Below are 19180 nucleotides of genomic sequence, written 5' to 3'. Positions count from 1 at the left end.
AGAGGGAGCGGAGAAAGAATAGGGCAGGTCAGGCTGATGATATGGCGTAATATCTGTGCAAAGATTAAAAGAAAGTGAGAAGGACTGAATGGGGGTTAGACAGAAAGGGGAATAAGGGAGAGAGGGGGAAAGGCTAGGGCAGAATCAGAAGGAGAAATACAAACATATTGGCGAGGAAAAGAGATGATGCAAATTAACAGACATGATTGAGAGAGAGAGAGGGATACACGAAATACAAAGGGATCAAAGGGAGATCAAAGATGGGGTAGGGTGCAGGTGAAACAGTGGAACATCAAGCAGAGACAAGGCAAATATAACAGCCAGAACACTGGAGCTCGATTTTGGCAAAGATCAGTACCAGACTGATTGAACTTTCTCCAATTTGTCTCAAGGCAGGTAGGGAAAGTGCAAAAATAGTTGCCTCAAGATTATTGCAACTGTTGATAGTTTCTACTCTGTTGGCTGCCTTTGCTCATACTGTGATTTATCTTTTCATATTTCATAATAGAAATGGTAGAATTATTTTTGCTTCTATTATCATTTTGGAGAATTTCATCATTCCTACTGTGCCGTACACTCCATACTTGTTACATATAATATGTTTTTCTATACCCAATGTGATGCTCATATCATGCTTTAAATTTAAAAAGGGGTAAAGGGCATTCCATCAATTTTACATATTAAGATCATTTTACTCGTCACAAGGAGTACTACTCAGCCTGTAAAAACAGTTGTAAAAAGGCTTCTGTGGCTCTGAAGAGAGCTTTCTATAGCCTGAAAAAACCCTGATGATGTCATCAGGGTTATCTCTGATTGGGCTTGAGACTTTAAATTTTTAACAGCAGCCTGTGTTATGAACTTGGGTTGTGGAGTTTGAATGAATTGGGCATTTACTAGGCGGGGAGGGTCTAACAAAACATGCTATTGAGTTGCATTCTGGGAAATGTGGAGTCCAGTCTTTTAGATGCTTGACCCACACTAAAAACTAAAAGTCAGGATATCTTGGCCAACTTCAAATAGTTGTGAAGTGTGACTGTCCTGCTTTGTTCCCATCTACAATCATGTACCTGTGTGCACAATTCTCTCTATCTTGATGCTTGAATTGTCCAGCTCCTTGGCAAAGGCGTGCACAGCCTGCAGCAGGTCCTCGCAGGTCTCTGGGTCAATGTAGGTCCTCCGTGTTGGGATCTTAACTGAACACACAAACATACAATATAAAACATAGCTCACAAAATTAATTTCGAACTGTACTTTCCATAGTCCATGAAATCAACAGGAAAGCAACACATAATTTAACATCCACATACTTGTCTGCTAAAAGAAACACAAAAAGTCTGGAGTCCCAGAAGCAAAATGTCCACATGAGGCACAAAATAGATAAAAGGAGCCACTCTCATATTCAGATACCATTAAACTGTGTATGAGCAAATAAATACAGATAGCTAGCCAACTGTTTTGTTAGCATAGAGTATGTGGCCCTGGTGGTACCTCTCTCTCTCAACATAAAGCAAAACATTTCTTATGTTTGCATCGCTTTGTGCTCTACTGAGGCTACATTCAGTGGAGAAATTGGTATCTCTGCCTCCTTCAACAATGAATTTCTCTCTGTATGATTGTTGAACATTAGACCAAAATGTTGTGTCTAGGAAGAAGGCCTTGCTCTTTGATCCAGAGACTGAAATCAATACCTAAGTTTTACCATTGATGTTTGAGATAGCTGAAAAATGGTCTAATATCAAACCCCATTATTAACTGTAGGCCTACTGTAAATATTGTTTACAGTAGTATATTGTACATTTTTGACATGTTTAGCTAGTGTGGTTATAATAACCAAACATAACCCAAAACTCTAAATATGTTGCAAGTAGCTGATTTTTTCAAACTGTTTTAGGATGTTTTTTTATTCTTTATTTAAAAAGATACAAAATGCTTCCATTTATGTATTCATAACTTGTCTAATTCTCCATTTTTGTTTGTTTTGACCTTGCAAACTCCAGAGGCAGAGAGAGAAAAAATTTGATCAAAGGCTCCGGTTGCTGAAATCTGACTTTGGGTTTCCTCCACACAGCTTTAGTCAGATCACAGGGCTCTTCCACGAGGGCTTTTTGTCTTTTCTGCTTGCTTCAAAATGTTATCTCACTAACACACACACATATGCAAAATAACAGTCACACACAAACACAATATAATCTTCAGTCAGAAACTGGGACAGGACATAATAGACAGTAAAATGCTGAGGCAGAGAAACCTTAAAGTGTCACGGTACTTGTAGTTGGCTTGCTGCTTTGTTGTTAGTTTTAGAGCTTGGGTACTGGTACTTCTAAAAAATAATGACAGCTTAGATACCTCAGCAAAAAAATCTCCAAAATAACATTACTCTGTGTCCTTTATCTACAATGTGACATTTGATAGTATAAAAGTGGTTAGTATAGTATAACAATAATCATATCAGTTTAATATCAGTTAAAATAGAAACCTGGAGTCTATATTCAAAGTTGACAAATTATTTCATGTTGCCCTATCCAATCTCTGATTTTAACGAATTAACGATTACCTTGGCTAATTCCTTTCAAGGACCTCTTCAAAACCGCTTCTGTGACACTAATGAGACACAACTGGAAATTTCAGCTGACATTTAAAACTGCAAGTGATAATGACCCCGACTGTTTTCACTGCACACAACCAAACAAAAATCTGGTTTCTCAGTGATCCTCTTGTTTTCTTTATCAACTGCCTATTGTATTTACCGAACACTAATAACTAGCAAATAAACCAGCCAGCTGATAGCCAATAACCATTAACCAATGGGGTAGAGCTCTCAATTAGATGACCTTTGATCCTTGTTACTACATGTTAAGGCTAATCTTCCAGGAAAAGGCCTGGTAGTTTTCCCAAAATCCAGGCTGAGGCTCTGAAATGTGATTACAGCTCTTGATCGATCCTATACTGGCTGCCTCATAACGGCTTATTGATCCAACACACACACACACACACACACTCGTTTTCTTGTGTGTACAAACACACACACACAGATATGTTTGTGTACAGACACACACACATGGACAAATAATGCCAAAAGTCCAATTATGAAGCAAATGAAACCTTTTCTATTCAAGGCCAGGGCTGAGTGGAGGATCGAAGACTCTTTTCTGTCAAATAGGGTTTTCAAACACACTGTTGTATCTTAAATCCAGCTGTGCAGTACACACACACACAAGCACACACATATAAGAAGGGATGCTCACATGTATTATTAAATTAACCATATAGGCTGAAAATGGCTGCAAACGTTCAGATACATATATGACACACACAGATGCACACTTCATTGGCTCTGTGGCTGATTAGTTTCAAGGTTAACTGTGTCACTGCCATGAGCGATTGAGGGGAAACCAAAGCATATTCACACTTGGCTGCATAATCTCCAGTGGACCACAGAGTGAGCATGCCCAGTTCTGAATATTTTCATTCTAAACCAAAGGCCACAAACTCTTTAAATGCCTTACTATCATTCTCCATTTATTTCCCCTGGCACCTTCTCTTTCTGTCTCTCTCTTACATGCAATCAAACTGGATGATATCTAAAACCGGCCTATTAATGGAGATTGCAGATTAATCTTGATCCTTTCCTCCGACCCCCCCGACTGCATGTTTCTAGGTCACATACTCTGACATAAAACTAATGTTCTGAGCAGTGTCACTTATGATCAGTCTCTCCATCTCTGCCAACAAACCTCTTCATACTCCATCCCTCTCCCCTCTTACTGTGCCCTTCATTCACTCAGTTACCCTCCTTTCTTCCTCTACTTTATTGCTCACAGACTCATTTATTCACTAATTTTCGCTCTTCCCCTGTCCTTCCGTGTTAAACTTTGGTCGTGGAATGTGTGAGAAGGAGGGGATGAGATGAGGGGGTAAAAAAAATAAATCAGGCTTACATGACACTCACTACCTCACACACTCCATATTTTCAGACATAGCAGACCTGCAGCACCATGAGAGCATGTTGTAGTGAGTCCACAGTCACGGAACAGGAAGTGGACTCAAGGGACTGTGTGTTGGATAACGTGTCTTTGTGGCAATTTATGTGAGTGTCCGTGTTCTACAAAAGAAAGGTGTGTGTGTGTGTTTGAAAAGCAGGCCAAAAATGTATGTGTGTCTGTGTGTGTTTCTGTGTGTATTGCGTGCTTGTCAGCTGTTGGCATGTCTTTGTTTGGGCAGATTTAATTCCCAGCCGCATGGCTTCGGCTCATTATTCATCAGGCATAGTGCTCCAAACCTCTCCAGAGGGCTCAGCATGCTGGGAGATTAAACAACGCAAATGAGCACGAACACGCGCGTACCCACACACACACACTCAAGTTACAAAACTGTGTACGCACACACACACACACACACACACACACACACACACAATGAAACTTTAAAAACACACATGCATTAGCAAAGCATTGGCATGCACACTTACACACAAACAGGAAGAGATATGTCAAACTACTTCCATTCTGTCACTGTCAAACAAAAAGCCTATTGAGAGCTTTGCGAGCAGAGTTTAAAAAAAGCAGCATTTACAACCTTGTACAACATCATATGCAACAACAACAACATTTAACGCCCGTTTTGGAAGCGCAGTCTCTGTTGCTGCCTTGTTCTGGAGCTTTTACCCTCTTTCTCCTTCTCCCCTCCCCCCATGTCCAGCTCTTTATGTTTCCCCTCCTCCTGAATTCAATCTCTCCCCATCAAACTCAGCCGCACACACCACCTAATGGAGTGTGTCAGTGTGCTCAGAGTTGGCTAAGCATGCACTCAGAATTAACAATTAATGCCGTGGCGCCAGTGCCTCAAAAGTCATCTGTAATGCAGGCACATGTGTGTATTCACATGCATTCCAGCACATGGAATAGGAAAGACAAAGATTTTATTGACAGATTCCTTCACATATTGTCGGAGTTTGAACATAAACACCTACAGTTAACACACACACACACACACCTGTGATATAATAGACTGATCACTGCGGTCACTTACACTGGAAGTAAAGTTCCTCGTCTCCCTCTTGAGAAGCTTTGCTGTAGCCGCATTGTCTGTAAAGAGAAACAAAGACAGGCATCAGACAGTGTTTTGTCCCAGTTGGCAGACACAAACAAATACAAGCATCAGATGCTGTTTATCTTACAACATAATATATTATATGGAATGTGCAATAACTGTGAGATGAGAGAAAGCGAAGACAAGAGTATCAATAGTGGAGATGGAAAGGATACGGAGAGGCATTCAGTGAGACCCCTGATGCGACGGCACTGATGAGCAACACAAAGATCTGAGGCTGAATAAGTGGAAATCCTGCCTGATTTGACTGGGCGAGTCATAGATACACACCGATAGGCCTGGAATTGATACACTGTTGTTGTTTCACTCTGATGGATCTTTATGAAAAAGATGAACACACATACACACACGGGCAACTGTACTTTCTACACGTATGTGCACACACTGTTATATCTCGTCCCTTGCCACCACAGGGGGTCTAAAGAGGAAAGGGCTCTCTATGATCGGACTGCTGATGGCTTTTTTCGGCTTAGAGGAAGATGTGGCTCTTTGCACTCACAGACACACACACACACTGTAAGTGACAGATTAACAAGTGATGAACAGACATTCTGGACGGCCAGCACCATGCTTCTTTGGATTAGAGAGAGGAATGAAAAACAAGACAAGAGGGATACAGCCAAGGAATTAAAGAAAGTTTTGATGGTAAAATCTACAGTACATCAGAGGTTCTTCTAACAAACAGGGAGATGATAAAATAAGTTTTGAATATATCCCAGATGTATATAGAAATACAAGATCAGAAACACCTCCAGCTAAAATCTGAAGAACTTTTTGCAGACCTCAACAGCATTTTAGTTTATATATTGTGTTATGACAGAACATACACATGTTTGTACATGTGTTTATATCTGCAAGCATCATATCAACAAGTGAACGTGGAATATAATTATTGTGGCTGGTTACCATGTTTTCAGGGAGTATAGACACCAGGGACAGTCTGGCAATTGAGCTGTGATGGCAACGTGGTAAAGTTCAAACTTGAGGACCGATGACATTGAGGTGCACAGTCTATACATAGGAAAAGTCAACGAGTGAGGTTGTCCATGCATGTGTCTATTGCGTGTGTGTGCATTTGTGTGTTTGAGTGAAATATAATATCTGCTCAGGGAGCCGTGTGGTAATGTGAATGTCAGAACACATCAGCACTTCACACAGAACCGGTGCACAGCTGAGTTCACAGAGGGACCCATTGTGTTTCTTTACATGTATGCACGTGCGAATATATACGCAGTGGGGTTATGCACAAGTGTGTACGCGCAAATGCTTGCGTGCGTGCAGGATTGTGGGGTTTTTTTTGCGCGTGCATGTCCCTGTGAGTGTTTGCACGGGGAGATGTGATCAAGGGTGAGGCTGACACATCCCTCAGCCTGTGTAGCAGCAGGGTCTGAGACAAGGTCAGGACCCTGTCTGTCAAAATACACCAGCAGACACATGCAGCACAGATCCTCAGGGCAGGAGATACCAGACAGGGGAGAAGAGAAGAGACAAGCATTAATAGATAAGGGAGCACAGCGGAAAGGGGAGCGAGCGGAGAACGAGAGGGAGATGAGGACGGAGGGCATGACGATACCAAGAGAAACAAGATGCAAGAGACCTAAGGGGGAAAAGAGGTAAGGGAGCAAATGGGGAACATGACAAGTGGGTGAGGGCAAAGCAGTGGATAAATCATTGAGAAAAAATGTGAGGAAGTTGGGAGACTGAGAGGCAGAGGAAGTGACAAGAAAATCAGAGGTTACGGGTAAGAGGATAATTGGGCAGAAGGGTATGCAAGGAAGGAGAAATAGTTCAAGAGGCACAAACTATAGCCCATGAAGTACACGGTTAGGAGCAGAGGAAGCAAAGAGAGAAAGAAAGAAGGGATGGTAGTGAGGAGTGCAGGGCAAAAATGAAAACGGAAGATCAAGGAAGCAAGGCAGTGATGGAAAACTGCAGCTAGGACATACAGCAGAATGAGTTAACGGAATGGAAAGAGGCAAATGAGCAAAACGGCAAGCAGAAGTACAGCCATAACAGATTTAAGGGGGCAAGTCAAGTGATATGAAGGAAGTGAGGAGACAAGGAGGCAACTAAGCCTTGGAGAAAGGAAATAAGGAAGAAAAATTGGCAGGGCTGCATGAATGAAAAGTCGCATGACTTGATTCCATTTCCATTACTTCTTTTGAAATGTCACAGATGTGACAAAAATGAAATAGCAGATGCAAAGTAGTTATTTTCGGGGGGTAGCTTCTTTTTGGGTATGAATTCAACAGTAACAGTCTCCATCACATTTTTAAGTTAATTTCATATTGTGGTAGAGCACAGCACTGAGGATATATATATGGAATTGGGCCAAACAGCTTGACAAAAAGGGAAGAAAAAGGAGAAATGGTTTTGGCTTATTAGCATTCTCTTGGAATGAGGAAAGCTAGAAAAAGAAGAAAAAGATGCGCAGAGGGAGAGAAGAGATGGCAGGACAACTGGGAGGAAATGAAAAGAGGAGAAAAGAGGAGGGGGAAAAAGAGTAGGGAGGAGGGGAGTGCAGACATGCCAGTGTACCTGGGCATCAGCTGTGTGAAGGGAGGAAGAGGAGAAAGAAGAGGAGGAGGAGGAGGAAGAGTGGAGAAGGAGGTCGAGAGCAGCACCACGCTAGCAGGAGTTACATTGGAGGAGCTCGAGCAGACGCTGCTGGGAAAAAAACAAGGGAGGGGAGGGGGGAGTGCCAATGTCAATTCTGGCTCATTTCTTTAAAAGATGGTCAGTCAGCACAACTTTGGATTGATGAATAGATTCCTTTCTCCTATATCTAATCATTCTAATCATTGGAAAATGGTGGATGCTGCCAGGAAAACATGCAGAAATGATAAAATGATCATAGATAGTCATAACTATGAAAACATATATTCTCTGTTATGAAAATATATCTTGCAGTCTAATAAACTCCCAAAACTGGTTTCAATTTTATGCTTTTTTATTAGAATTCTGGACCAATTTTTAAATTTCACACTTCAGAAGAACCAGATGGCAGAAATAAATTGGTGGATGCCAAAACACTGAAGATTCTGGCCAAACTCTGTCACTGACAGCTCAGGCTTATCAAATGTTAATTTTGGCAAGAATTCTCATCTTAGTTTTAGTCTTTGTCATTTACAGATTTTTAAATGTGCATTTCATTTTAAATGAACAAATGTAATTCTTGAAAACTAAACTTAAAAGGTATAATATGTAACTTTTCTGCATTAAAACGACTAGACCTATGTTATATATTTTGTTGAGTTGTGTACTTACATTATTCCAAATGTTTCCAACAGTAATTTTAATCAAGGTGCGTTTCATTTGGTCGCCTGTTAATGGTGTCATATCCCCATGGCACATGTGTCAGCTATGTGGTTGTCTGCCAGAAGAAGTCATAAATTCATTCTTTATCCAGCTTTAAGCAACGTTTTTACAATACACTTCTTAGATCTTGGTAGTTTTTAACAATATAATTTAACCGGATGAATTAATATATCATTTATTTTTTCATTCTATATTTTTGTTATTGTCTACAAATCACATAGAAAGATGTTAGTCCATCTCTCGACACATTCCGACTTCCCCAGCCTGTCTGTGGTATTCAGCCCTAACCCCATCCCTCCTACTGAAGATGTAAATGGGGTCATAAATATATACTTTCATTTTTAAAAAGAATAAATAATTTCCTAAAACAGCTAGTTTTTATCAAACATTATTCAAACACAAGTAAATAGTCCATTTGTTGGGGACTATTTTCCGCTGTGGATTTGGTGCTCTACTGAGCATTTATGGCTGCAGGATGGTGCCCATGTTCAATGAAGGAACATGTCACCCAGTGCAACCAAGTGACTATACAGGCAATACTTGTTAGTAGGATAAATTGATTGTTGGTTTTGGTCTTTTCATGGGATTTGTCATCAATAATAAAAATATAGAATATTACCAACCTTATCCTTTGAACTGTCTATATGGCTAGACAGCACTATGCTTAACTTGGAAAATGTCTTGTGTTATTTGGACGAAGTGAGCCTATAAACATTTGATTTGCTCATTTTGGTCAAATTTGTCAAGTTTGTAATGTCCAACATTTATTTACTTGCTAAATTTTATTAAGCTTTTAAGTTCATACTTTTTAATTATACATTGGCCAAAATGCTATCACTGGCATACAGCTTGGGGAACAGCATTGGGAAATAAACGCAGACACATCAGAAGAGATAGGATTAAATGTATCTTTCCCAAGGGGCCCATTTTGGAAGAGAACCATGTAAGGTGAATGTGCAAGATTAACTGGCTTATAGTATACTAATTCAGTAAAGCGCATAGTGTTTTTGTAAGAGAAAGCAATACAAAATATGAATAATAAATATATGTAAAAAAAAAATTATATAAAATATGTGTTTATTTTCAAGATTCAACATGTTGTCTTCATAAGTCACCATGGTTTTAGATGACAAAATTAGCACTGGCCTTACCCTCTACTTACATGCATCTCAATGCTAAATTCAAATTTTTGCTCATTACCAAGTGAATTATCATTCGTGCCGCCAACACACTAGTGTTTTCAGGAGAGAACTTTAAAGCAAAAAAAGAACGGATGCCATGTAAATGAAGCGTATTCACTGCCTGCTCTTTCCTCTCCATACCTGAATTCTCCTCTAAAATAAAGTGCGGTTATGGAAATAATATGAATAATAGGTGAGAGAGCAGGAATAGAATCCTAGCTGACAGGTAAAGGGAAGCGGAATTTAGGCCAGCAGAGAGTTATGTAGAGCAAAATACAAGGAAAATTAGGGAATTTCAAAAATCCACGTTTGTCCATCATAAGTTTTATCTATTAGTATGACTGGTTTATAAAATTCAAAACGGTGACACCTTTGTTTTCTTCCATTGCCAGGAGATGTTCCTTGAAAATCTACACTAGAGTGATCCCTGCTGATTACATAAGCAACCATTCTTTTGTGACTTATGAATTATAAATGGCAACATATTTCCAAAACACATACAGAGCCCTTTGGAATGACAACTTTCACATTTAAAATGGAAGATGTCTGTGTGATGGTGGGGGGCTTTCTGAGACATGAAAGCACTGATCTGTACAAGACAGGCAGGGAACTACACTACAATGCTCGAGACCTTTTCTCTTGGCCTACCCATCTCTCCTGCGTCTCATTTTTTCCCCTTCGAATTCCACTTTTTGTCACTGTGTCGCCAAGAGTCAATGGCCCTATGAAATGACCCTCTACTTTAATTTCCGCTTCTTCCTTTCTTCTTGATCTCTTCTCCATCTCCTGATAACTTGTTACTCACTCTCCAGACACAGACATACACACACACACACACACACACACACACACACACACACACTCAATCACACACATGCACGCTGGTGTGGCCAGTGAAGGGTAAACAATCACCGCACTGACCAGTCGAGCCTGGGCTTCTTGGAGAATGTTTGGGCAATGCCCTGGAACTCTGGCTCTATCAAACTCTGTCAGGCACCAATGGACGGTGTGTGTGTGTGTGTGTGTGTGCGTGTGTGTGTGCGCATGTGTAAGTGATGGGATACAGTGTCAAGATAAGGCTTCAAAGAGAGGAAAATACATAATAGTTTTTATTCCCCACATTATTCTTATTGAGAGTTCTGAATCATTTTCCATGAGCGTCACAAAGGGAAAAAAGAGAGACTGAAGTCCAAAACACACTGACCGTGCAGCAGCAACTAACATGACGGCCATTATTAGATACCTGTAGCATAAGAGGTGCAACGGCATGGTACTTCAACAAGATACAACAAAGTATGAAGTATAACACAGAATAAAAAAATAATATGGAATTCTGCACTGGATGTTTTGGGTGTTATTCCACTTGACCTACCGTACTCAGTATGTCTCAGAATCATCGACCAGCAAAAATTCTGGACAGTGGCGCATTCTGTTGCAGTGTGGCGAGTCCGCACATGCTAATGCATACCTTTACATAGAAAACAATAGGCAAGTAAGCTGCTGGTGTGTTTTGGACTACAGGGACAGAAAAGCTTAAAGGGAGGCAGAGCCAACCTGTTGCTGACACACACCTTGCATTAAAAGTGAGACGTTAAGCCAGATTTTCTAATGAAGTGGGTTTCCATAAATGTGAATGCATGCCTTAAATACATCCGACTGCCTCTGTCCGTGCCTTCATGTGTGCACAGTGGGACTCATTTGCATGTGTCTGTGTGAGCAGGCAGAGCGATGTAACTGAGACCCTCCAGCCGTAGCCGGGAGCTGGCTGTCTCGCAAACACGAGAGCATGGTAATTGAGGCATCAAGCCAGTCCCTCTTTGTCTCTATGCAAAACATGAAGAGCAAGTTAATGGTCCAGCAGCGATGAACAATGGCGACCACTTGCAATGAATGCAGTGATGGAAATAAAGGAGAGAAAGATAAGCATTATTATTCAGCACTAGGCTGTGCACGAGGGGGTGATGCTGCCTTCCCACAAAGCAACAGTATATTGAAATACTTATGTGCGTGTGCACTGAGAGTTAGCACATTTTTGCACATTCTGTGTTTTACTGCATACTGCAGTATGTGTAAGTCTGTGTGTACATCTATTCCCATATATTCCTATATAGATGTTTGACTGACAGCACCAGTTTGTATGGTGCTGCTGTGAGTGAATAGAACCCATTTTGACACCCGGTTGACTCCATCATTGCGCTGTTTGTGTGTATCTGGAATTGGTCCGGTGGTCTCTATATCACAATCCCCTCTTTATACACGTAGGTTTACCGGTGAAAAAGGTACTTTGTCCGGGCTGAGAGGTGGCACGATGTAGTGTGTGTGTGTAGAGGAAAGAATGAGAGAATGCACACAAATGCTTTCACAATGTATCTGAAAATCTCCCTGGACAAATATCAATTGAATGCCAGCCAAATGAAATGAAAAAAAAAAACAATGATTTTTCTGGCCGTGTGTGTGCGTGTAACTGCGTGGGAGTAGATATGTGCTCCCTGCTCATGTGCTTGCATGTGTGATGGAGTATAGTGTGTGTGTGTGTCTTTGTGTGGGCGTGTGTGAGGCGAAGCTGGCAGAATATAGAATTGGACAGGAGTCAAAGAGCAAAGTGGTTGGAACGGCAAGCAGAAATGACCCCTTATCTGCACAGCTGAATAAAACAAATATACGGCAAGATATACTCTGTTGCAATAAACAAGACAATAAAACATGCATTACATTGCCAGGGACAACGCAAAATAGCAGCTCTGAATAGAATCAAGGAATGTATTGAGTAGTTGGTTGATTGATTGACAAATTCATTCATGTGATACTTCCCACAAAAACGTAAAAAAATGAGGCCTTCAAGTATCACAAACTGTGACAAAGGAGTTAGGTGGTGCAAATGTACTTAACATTTACATCTAGAACATTTTGCACTTAAATTGTTATTCTATTTTAAAAACCTTCTTTCACAAGTGCTAATAGCTAGTTGATACCATACATAATGATTCAACCTCCATAATGTAAAGAAAAATGCTGTTAATCATTTAAGGGGTTCAATTCTGACAGGTTTTGCTATTGTGTACTAGTCATTTATTATGTTTGTCTAAATAGTCTTTAGTATTATATTGGACCACTGCCTGCACTGGTTTGCAAGTAAGCCCCTAACGCAAAATTAGTAGTCAAACGTGGGTAAATGTCTACTGAAATGTTCCCTCATCTAATGCTACCAACAGCAAGGAGTCCAGTTTTGTGTGGCTATTTAACCTTGCCTGCTAGATGCAAATGGTCACTCTTCAGCATCAGCCAAAATTCTGTTGTCTGTGTCTCTTTTTCTAGTTGCTTCATTCTTCAGTCCATTCAGAGGCACTACTCTACTAACAATGCTGTAATTGCTGGAAAATGTGTAGCAATGTCTACTAATCACCCGAGGGCGCACTTATTAATTAATGGTTCAGGTGTGCATCTTTAAACTGTCCTACTTTACAGTTTTCAAAACCAGGCTATCATAACACGTAAAATTGACCCAGTATCTGGACCTAAGTGTACTAGGCTGACACTTTAATTTAGAAATAAAGAAATAAAGCTTCTTAAACTGATTGCTGCAAACTGAATGGTCTCTTCTAGCCACCACAAAGCTCTCCCAATTGAAAGAACCTTGATTTACTGAGCAGTATGCTGAAAAATTAGGTCACAGTAGTAGTGGAGGAAGTCATTGTGGTACTTTAGTTCTCTCTAGATCTTTTTTTGAAAATTGAGTGAAATAATGCATTTGGACTGTCCACTCTTATTGTAAAAAGCACAAAAGAGTTTTGACCTCTTTATAAGTGGTAAGGTGAACTATTGGTCTGAGTAAACCATGTTTCAGCTGTTATGCAAGTGACACTGCTTTAACCTCTCACTCATCTCTCTGCTGTTACACAGTTCCCACTTCTCTATGTGGAAACTAATTAGATAGCAAAGAACTATGAACTCAAAGCCAAAAAAAAAAAAATCAAAGACCCTGCCAGCGTTTCCCCTTGACACAGACAGCACCATCATCAGGCTGACTTCTTTATGTTGCATATTAAACGATGAGTGTAACTGGTTATCGTGTAATTTGAGCCATTCTCTCGCCGTCACTACACATTCCTTTCACAGAGGGACTCCTCCTATCACTGGATTACTGTAATCTGGATTATGATGGAGTAGCGTGTGACAGTTGAATATGTGATTGAGTCTATGATTGTTTGTACACATGTGGATGTCAGTGTATGTTTGTGTAACATGCTAAGGATTAGTATTAAAATCTGAGAATGATAGAATGAGCCATAGGAAGTGGATAGTAGATAGTGAACGTCTGTTACGTCTGTATATAGACATCTACCTCCTCCAGATGAGCAGTCCAACTCCCATGGAGAGCAGCATGATCAAGGCGGCCACGGACACGACGACGATGATCACCACGGGATTCTGTTCGCTGGACGCCAGTGCCACTGGAAATGACAAAACACACTCATTACACAAATAAACAAAAACACACACCTTAACTGAACTGGGTGTGCAGCAATTAGCTGGGCAACCACAGGCACATTTGTGCATTGTACACGTTTGTCATCACACCGTAACAACATCATTTAACACACTAGCATGCAGTGCACATATATTCAGTTACTGTATATTAAGTGTGAATAAGAACAGGAGATGAGAGCAAATAATAAGGTGATGACCTTAAGGGTCTAATTCATTTCTTAGGAAGTTGGTTAGAGTGGAGGGTAAACTGACATTTTCCTATTTTAGAAAGCCACGACCTCCCCTACATTATTAATATTCTCTCTTGACCATCCTATATTACACGGTCAGAAAAGTGTTTACTTACATTCTGCTTCACTAAATTGACTCAAAGGGACAGAAATAAGTTTCTGTAAAGCACAATATACTTTCTGTTGTTGTAAAACATATGGTTTCAATAGTAGTAAACCAGAACTACAGTTCTGACAAAACAATCTCATCAAGATCCATTTAGTAGCTTTCGTTCACGTTACATGATCTTCATCAGCAGATGGAGTTTGCCATTTTCCCATTTCACCAATTTAAAGACTTTTCGTCCATGTAGATTTAAAAGTTGAGGTTCAAAGTTGTTGACCTTGTAGCCACTTGTGCAATTATTAAAGAAACAATTGTTTTGTCAACTTCTTTTTCCAAGGTCAAGAATTAATCTACAGAAGTTCTTACTATCCTGGGACACAGTAGAGCATGCAGTAGCCATTACTTATCTTTACAAAACTGAACATTAATCTTTAGTGCCTCAATGTAAACACTTACCAAAGAACATGAGTACAAGCTTGTAAAGTTTTCCCTCTCTGTATTGTAACTGTGCACCTGCCAACTCTTACTGTTTGCTTACAATCAACCTACAAATAAGTTATACTTTCTTAATGCATTATTCACTTGACAGATACATGTCATAATCGTGATTAGGGTTGATGATAATGTATTGCTAATATTGTTTAAAATCTTTTTGCATACCTGTGTTGCCATAGGAGGTACCCTGTACATCCATCCTGATGGTGACAACTCATATTCACTATAGAGATTCACTATATGTGATATATCTCTGAGAATTGCCCGCCCTTTCCCCGCCACTCAGGACTCAAAGCAGTGTCCCACTGTGTTGTTCACCCACAATCTTGCTAGACATATTAACAGTCTTATTGAGTTTGTTCTTGTTACAGACAGTGAGAAATACCAAGCAATAAAGCAGAAAGTTAGAATCCTCTCCAAAAATGAACGATAAAAGAGAACCAGTATATGTCTGTCCACTCATATACTTATACAAGTATAATCGTTGTAATACTCTCCTGTGAATGACACCTGTGTTTAAATCCCGTGACAAGTTTTTCATCAATTACTGTCCCTAGATATTTATATTACTTCAATACAGTCACCATTAATAGCTATTTGTTGGTGTGTCCTTCTGCTCGCTCTGAAATCAAAGCTCAATTCCTTAGTTTTCTTGGTATTTAGCCGAAGAAAACTAGCGTGACACCAATCAACAAACTCATCCACACATCCACAATACTTTGTTTCATCTTCAGTGATCAAACCGACAATCACTGTATCATCAGCAAATTTAAAACTGAAAACATCAAATGAGTTAGCCCTACATTCATTTGTATAAACAGTAACTAGAACTGCAGAGATAATGGTCCCTTATGGGTCCCCAGTGGTAATAAAAGGGGAGGACACTGGAGCATTTACTCTTAACACACTGTGATCCATCAGTCAAAAGGACTGCACCCATCTGATGACTATTCACCTCACAGCCTTTCCATTAAAATATGCAGTCTTATAGTATTGAATGCAGATGAAAAGTCCATAAATATAGCATGGACATATCGTTTTGGTTGATCAAGAAGTAAATTATTTGCAATACATACAAAGTAGCGCTTCGAGTAGTCAGAAAGACTAGAAAGGTGCTATATAAGTACAGTCCATTTACCATACAAAAGAGCATCTTCTGTGCTCCTCCCCTTCTATATGCAAATTACAGTGGGTCAAGTTTGTTTTGAAGATTTCCAGGCTCTGGGAACATAGTATGTATCCCAGAGCCTGGAAATCTTCAGTTGATCTAGCCTGAGGCAAAGGAAGTAAAACTGAATATGCATTGTCCAAAAAAGTTATTTTACAACTAAGACCTCTCACCCTAAAACAAAACAAAGAAGTGTGCAACCCCATCCGCTTAAACATTTATGAATAATCTTTGGTAGAGCTGGTCTTTGGCCAACTGTGGAAGATAATGGTTGTGCAGGGCACCTCCCAGGTGAGTTAAACTGTATAAATGTTGTGAAGATGCTCAGTGCTATAAGACTATGAATGCGCAACTAAACCCTATCCTGGAAAAATAAAATGTTCAAAACAAAGAATTAATGTGAAGTACAAGGCATGAAACGCACACAGACACACACAGAGTCCCAACCAGACCCCGAGGTGGCACAAGGGACACTGTATCAACTTGCACAAAGAAGAACCATTTCACAGCTTACTGGTAAAATCTTGAATCTTCACACATAATCTCAGACACAGTCACATCCCCTTCTCTGCCTCTCCCTATCTCTCTCACTCTAGCAGCACACCTCATTGTGTGGGCTGGCCAGGTGCCTACACAAACCCCCTATCCCAATCTGCCTGGTGGTGCTGAGAGGAGGGAGGGAAGAGAAAGGAGAGAAAGTGGGGGGGGGCTAAAACGGGTACTCACACTCGCCAAGTGTCTGCAGCTCCAGGGGAGTGCTGTACGCTCCGTAGTCGATGGGCGGCGGCGAGGAGGACGAAGAGGAGGACGATGAAGAAGAGGAGGAAGAAGTAGAGGAAGACGAGGAGGAGGCAGAGGATGAAGACGAGGAGGATGAGAGAGGGGGGGAGGACAGGGATGAGGAGGGGGCTGGTGTGGAGAAAGGGCGGATGAGGAAGACATATGTGGTGCCAGGTTTGAGGTTGTTGACACTGATCCGTGTGGCGGCAGTCTTCACAGTAGAATAACTCTGATCCTTTTGTTCCTGCGGAAAGTGAAGTGAGAGACAGAGAAAACAAAGACAGAGAAACAGGAGGAGAAAGAGAAGGAGTGAGGCGAGTAGGTGGAATCCATTTGTGAGATGCCTTGTTCATTTCCAAGACACAGTTTGTAATGCTGAGGGATGTGCGAGACAATTTTGTAACCAAATCAAGGGCTTTGGTAATGTTTCATTTATTGAGATGGTGTTTCAAAGAGTCAGACAGTTTGCCAAGCCAAGTTAAGGAGTTAGACTTCTTTAACCTGCTTTCAATGAAGTATCACTTTGCGCTTCAGAAATAAAAAATGAAAAAAAATCCAGACAGTAATAAAAGCATGACTCTATTCATTAGAGAGGTCTTTAGAAAATAAAGACCGTGCTTCTCTGTTTCTCTCTGTTAGAATGACTCACAGCTCACAATGGAGGCAGTGAGAAGCTGACACACACAACATAACTACTCGACTTGTTGTATGATATGTTTGTTTTGCGTGTTCGGTGCATTCCATTTCCCATCTCTGCCTTGGTTCAACAAATAGTCCTTATTGTATCTTTGCATGTCATGCCTCTGTGTGTCAGTAAGATCACTCCAAGTGAGGATGAGCTTGTATAACAGCTTTGATGATAAATCTGATTTATGTATGCAAAAGTAAAAAAAGAATCATGGCAGAGCAAGTAGAAGTGAGTTTGAGTGTGCACAATGCTCCTTGCATGTGGTAATGAGGATTTGGAACTGCAATGCATGATCTTTGTTGTATGTCCAAGAATAGCATTGCACAAAGAGGAAAAAAAAAAGCAGGAAGTCTGAGAGAGGGACACGGGCAGAGTGAAATAAAGAGAGATTAATAGAGAATGAAAATGGCAGCTACTGTATAATGAGTGGCTCATGTGGAGTGAGCTAATATAGTATGTGACACAGAGAAGAGGATGGAGAGGAATAGAGGAAAACAGAGTTCTCGGATCGGTGGTGACAGAGTCAGAGATGACACTTTGTAATATTAAATTATGAATACACAGTGAATTAATCACTATTAGTCATTACCATTGTTAGTCATTATTGTCGTCAACAATGTGTTATTTCTTATGATCCAGGTTAAACATGTTGAAATACCTCATACATAAGTGTTCTCGAATGTTTTTAGAACTCTAGTGAAGCAAAGTGATTTTATAAATATCAGTAAGCACTATGTGGACCTTTACTGTAAAGCTGCATCTTGATAAAAAAAAAGAATGAAGAAAAAGGCTATACACTGACTAAGCAAAGCCATATTTTATACTTTAATAGGCTCTTTGCTGCAGTGTAGTTGTATTGCCTTTCATTTCATGGCCTGTCAACTATTTTCCTGTCTCATTCTCAGTTATTCTCCGTCTATCACTCTCTCCATTCATCTGTTTCCTTCATTCTGCTTTTAGACTGCATCTAGTCTCACAAAGCACCTTCACTCATTTCTTTCTATCACTGTGCTCTCACAAGCATCTTTTCACCAAGTCATCTTCCCCTCATCTGTCCTTAATACCCTCTCTAACCTTTTCTATTCCTCAGTTATCACACAGAGGCATCTCATTCTTTCCAAATGGTCTACTGTATACATCCTGTATATCACTTCTCTTTTCTCAAGTCCTTCCTTCCTTCCCCACCCATCCCTCCTCTAAATATTTCCCTCTTTTTTCTAAAGATGTGGGAGTAGAGCAGTAAGGAGCAGGGCTTTATTAAATATGGTGAAGCATGGAGAAGAGAAGGAGGTGTGAAAATGGGTGAGAGTGTGACACAGCCAAATACAAAGACCTGGCCAGAAAATGCAGCTTATGAAAATGAAGAGGCATGAGCGTGACAGCTGTGGTTTACGTGCATGACAGATTTACTGTGAAGACTATGACTGTTGACGGGTCGGCCGCAATCTAACTAAGTGCTATGTTAAATGAGTGTGATAAGGCCGATGAAATTACAGTGGTTATCCATAAAAAGAAAATGAGACAGTAATATGGACTTGGGGGTTATACATAAGTGGCCCTTGAAATGCACTAAAAAATACATGATTTTTGAACAATATCTCAATAGTTAGCAGTTCA

The 19180-nt window shown here is 40.3% G+C and overlaps 1 protein-coding gene across 2 annotated transcripts in view; it reads right to left on the bottom strand.

The window, feature by feature from the left end:
• LOC122864511 (ephrin type-A receptor 7-like) overlaps nucleotides 1–19180 on the bottom strand; it is a 151848-nt gene that overhangs the window by 11493 nt on the left and 121175 nt on the right. The window contains exons 7-11 of one of the 2 annotated variants that reach the window (XM_044171995.1): nucleotides 16822–17119; nucleotides 13951–14059; nucleotides 7648–7776; nucleotides 5029–5084; nucleotides 1068–1193 (exon numbers count right to left, since the gene is read on the bottom strand). In XM_044171995.1, the coding sequence (XP_044027930.1) occupies nucleotides 1068–1193; nucleotides 5029–5084; nucleotides 7648–7776; nucleotides 13951–14059; nucleotides 16822–17119 (718 nt within the window). The remainder of the gene's footprint in view (nucleotides 1–1067; nucleotides 1194–5028; nucleotides 5085–7647; nucleotides 7777–13950; nucleotides 14060–16821; nucleotides 17120–19180) is intronic. The other variant, XM_044171996.1, reaches the window with a different exon arrangement.

Source organism: Siniperca chuatsi, linkage group LG17, assembly GCF_020085105.1.
Source record: "Siniperca chuatsi isolate FFG_IHB_CAS linkage group LG17, ASM2008510v1, whole genome shotgun sequence".
In the NCBI taxonomy this organism is placed as follows: domain Eukaryota; kingdom Metazoa; phylum Chordata; class Actinopteri; order Centrarchiformes; family Sinipercidae; genus Siniperca; species Siniperca chuatsi.
The sequence above is the reverse complement of the archived record's forward strand: the minus strand, read 5'-3'. Positions and strand labels throughout refer to the sequence as shown.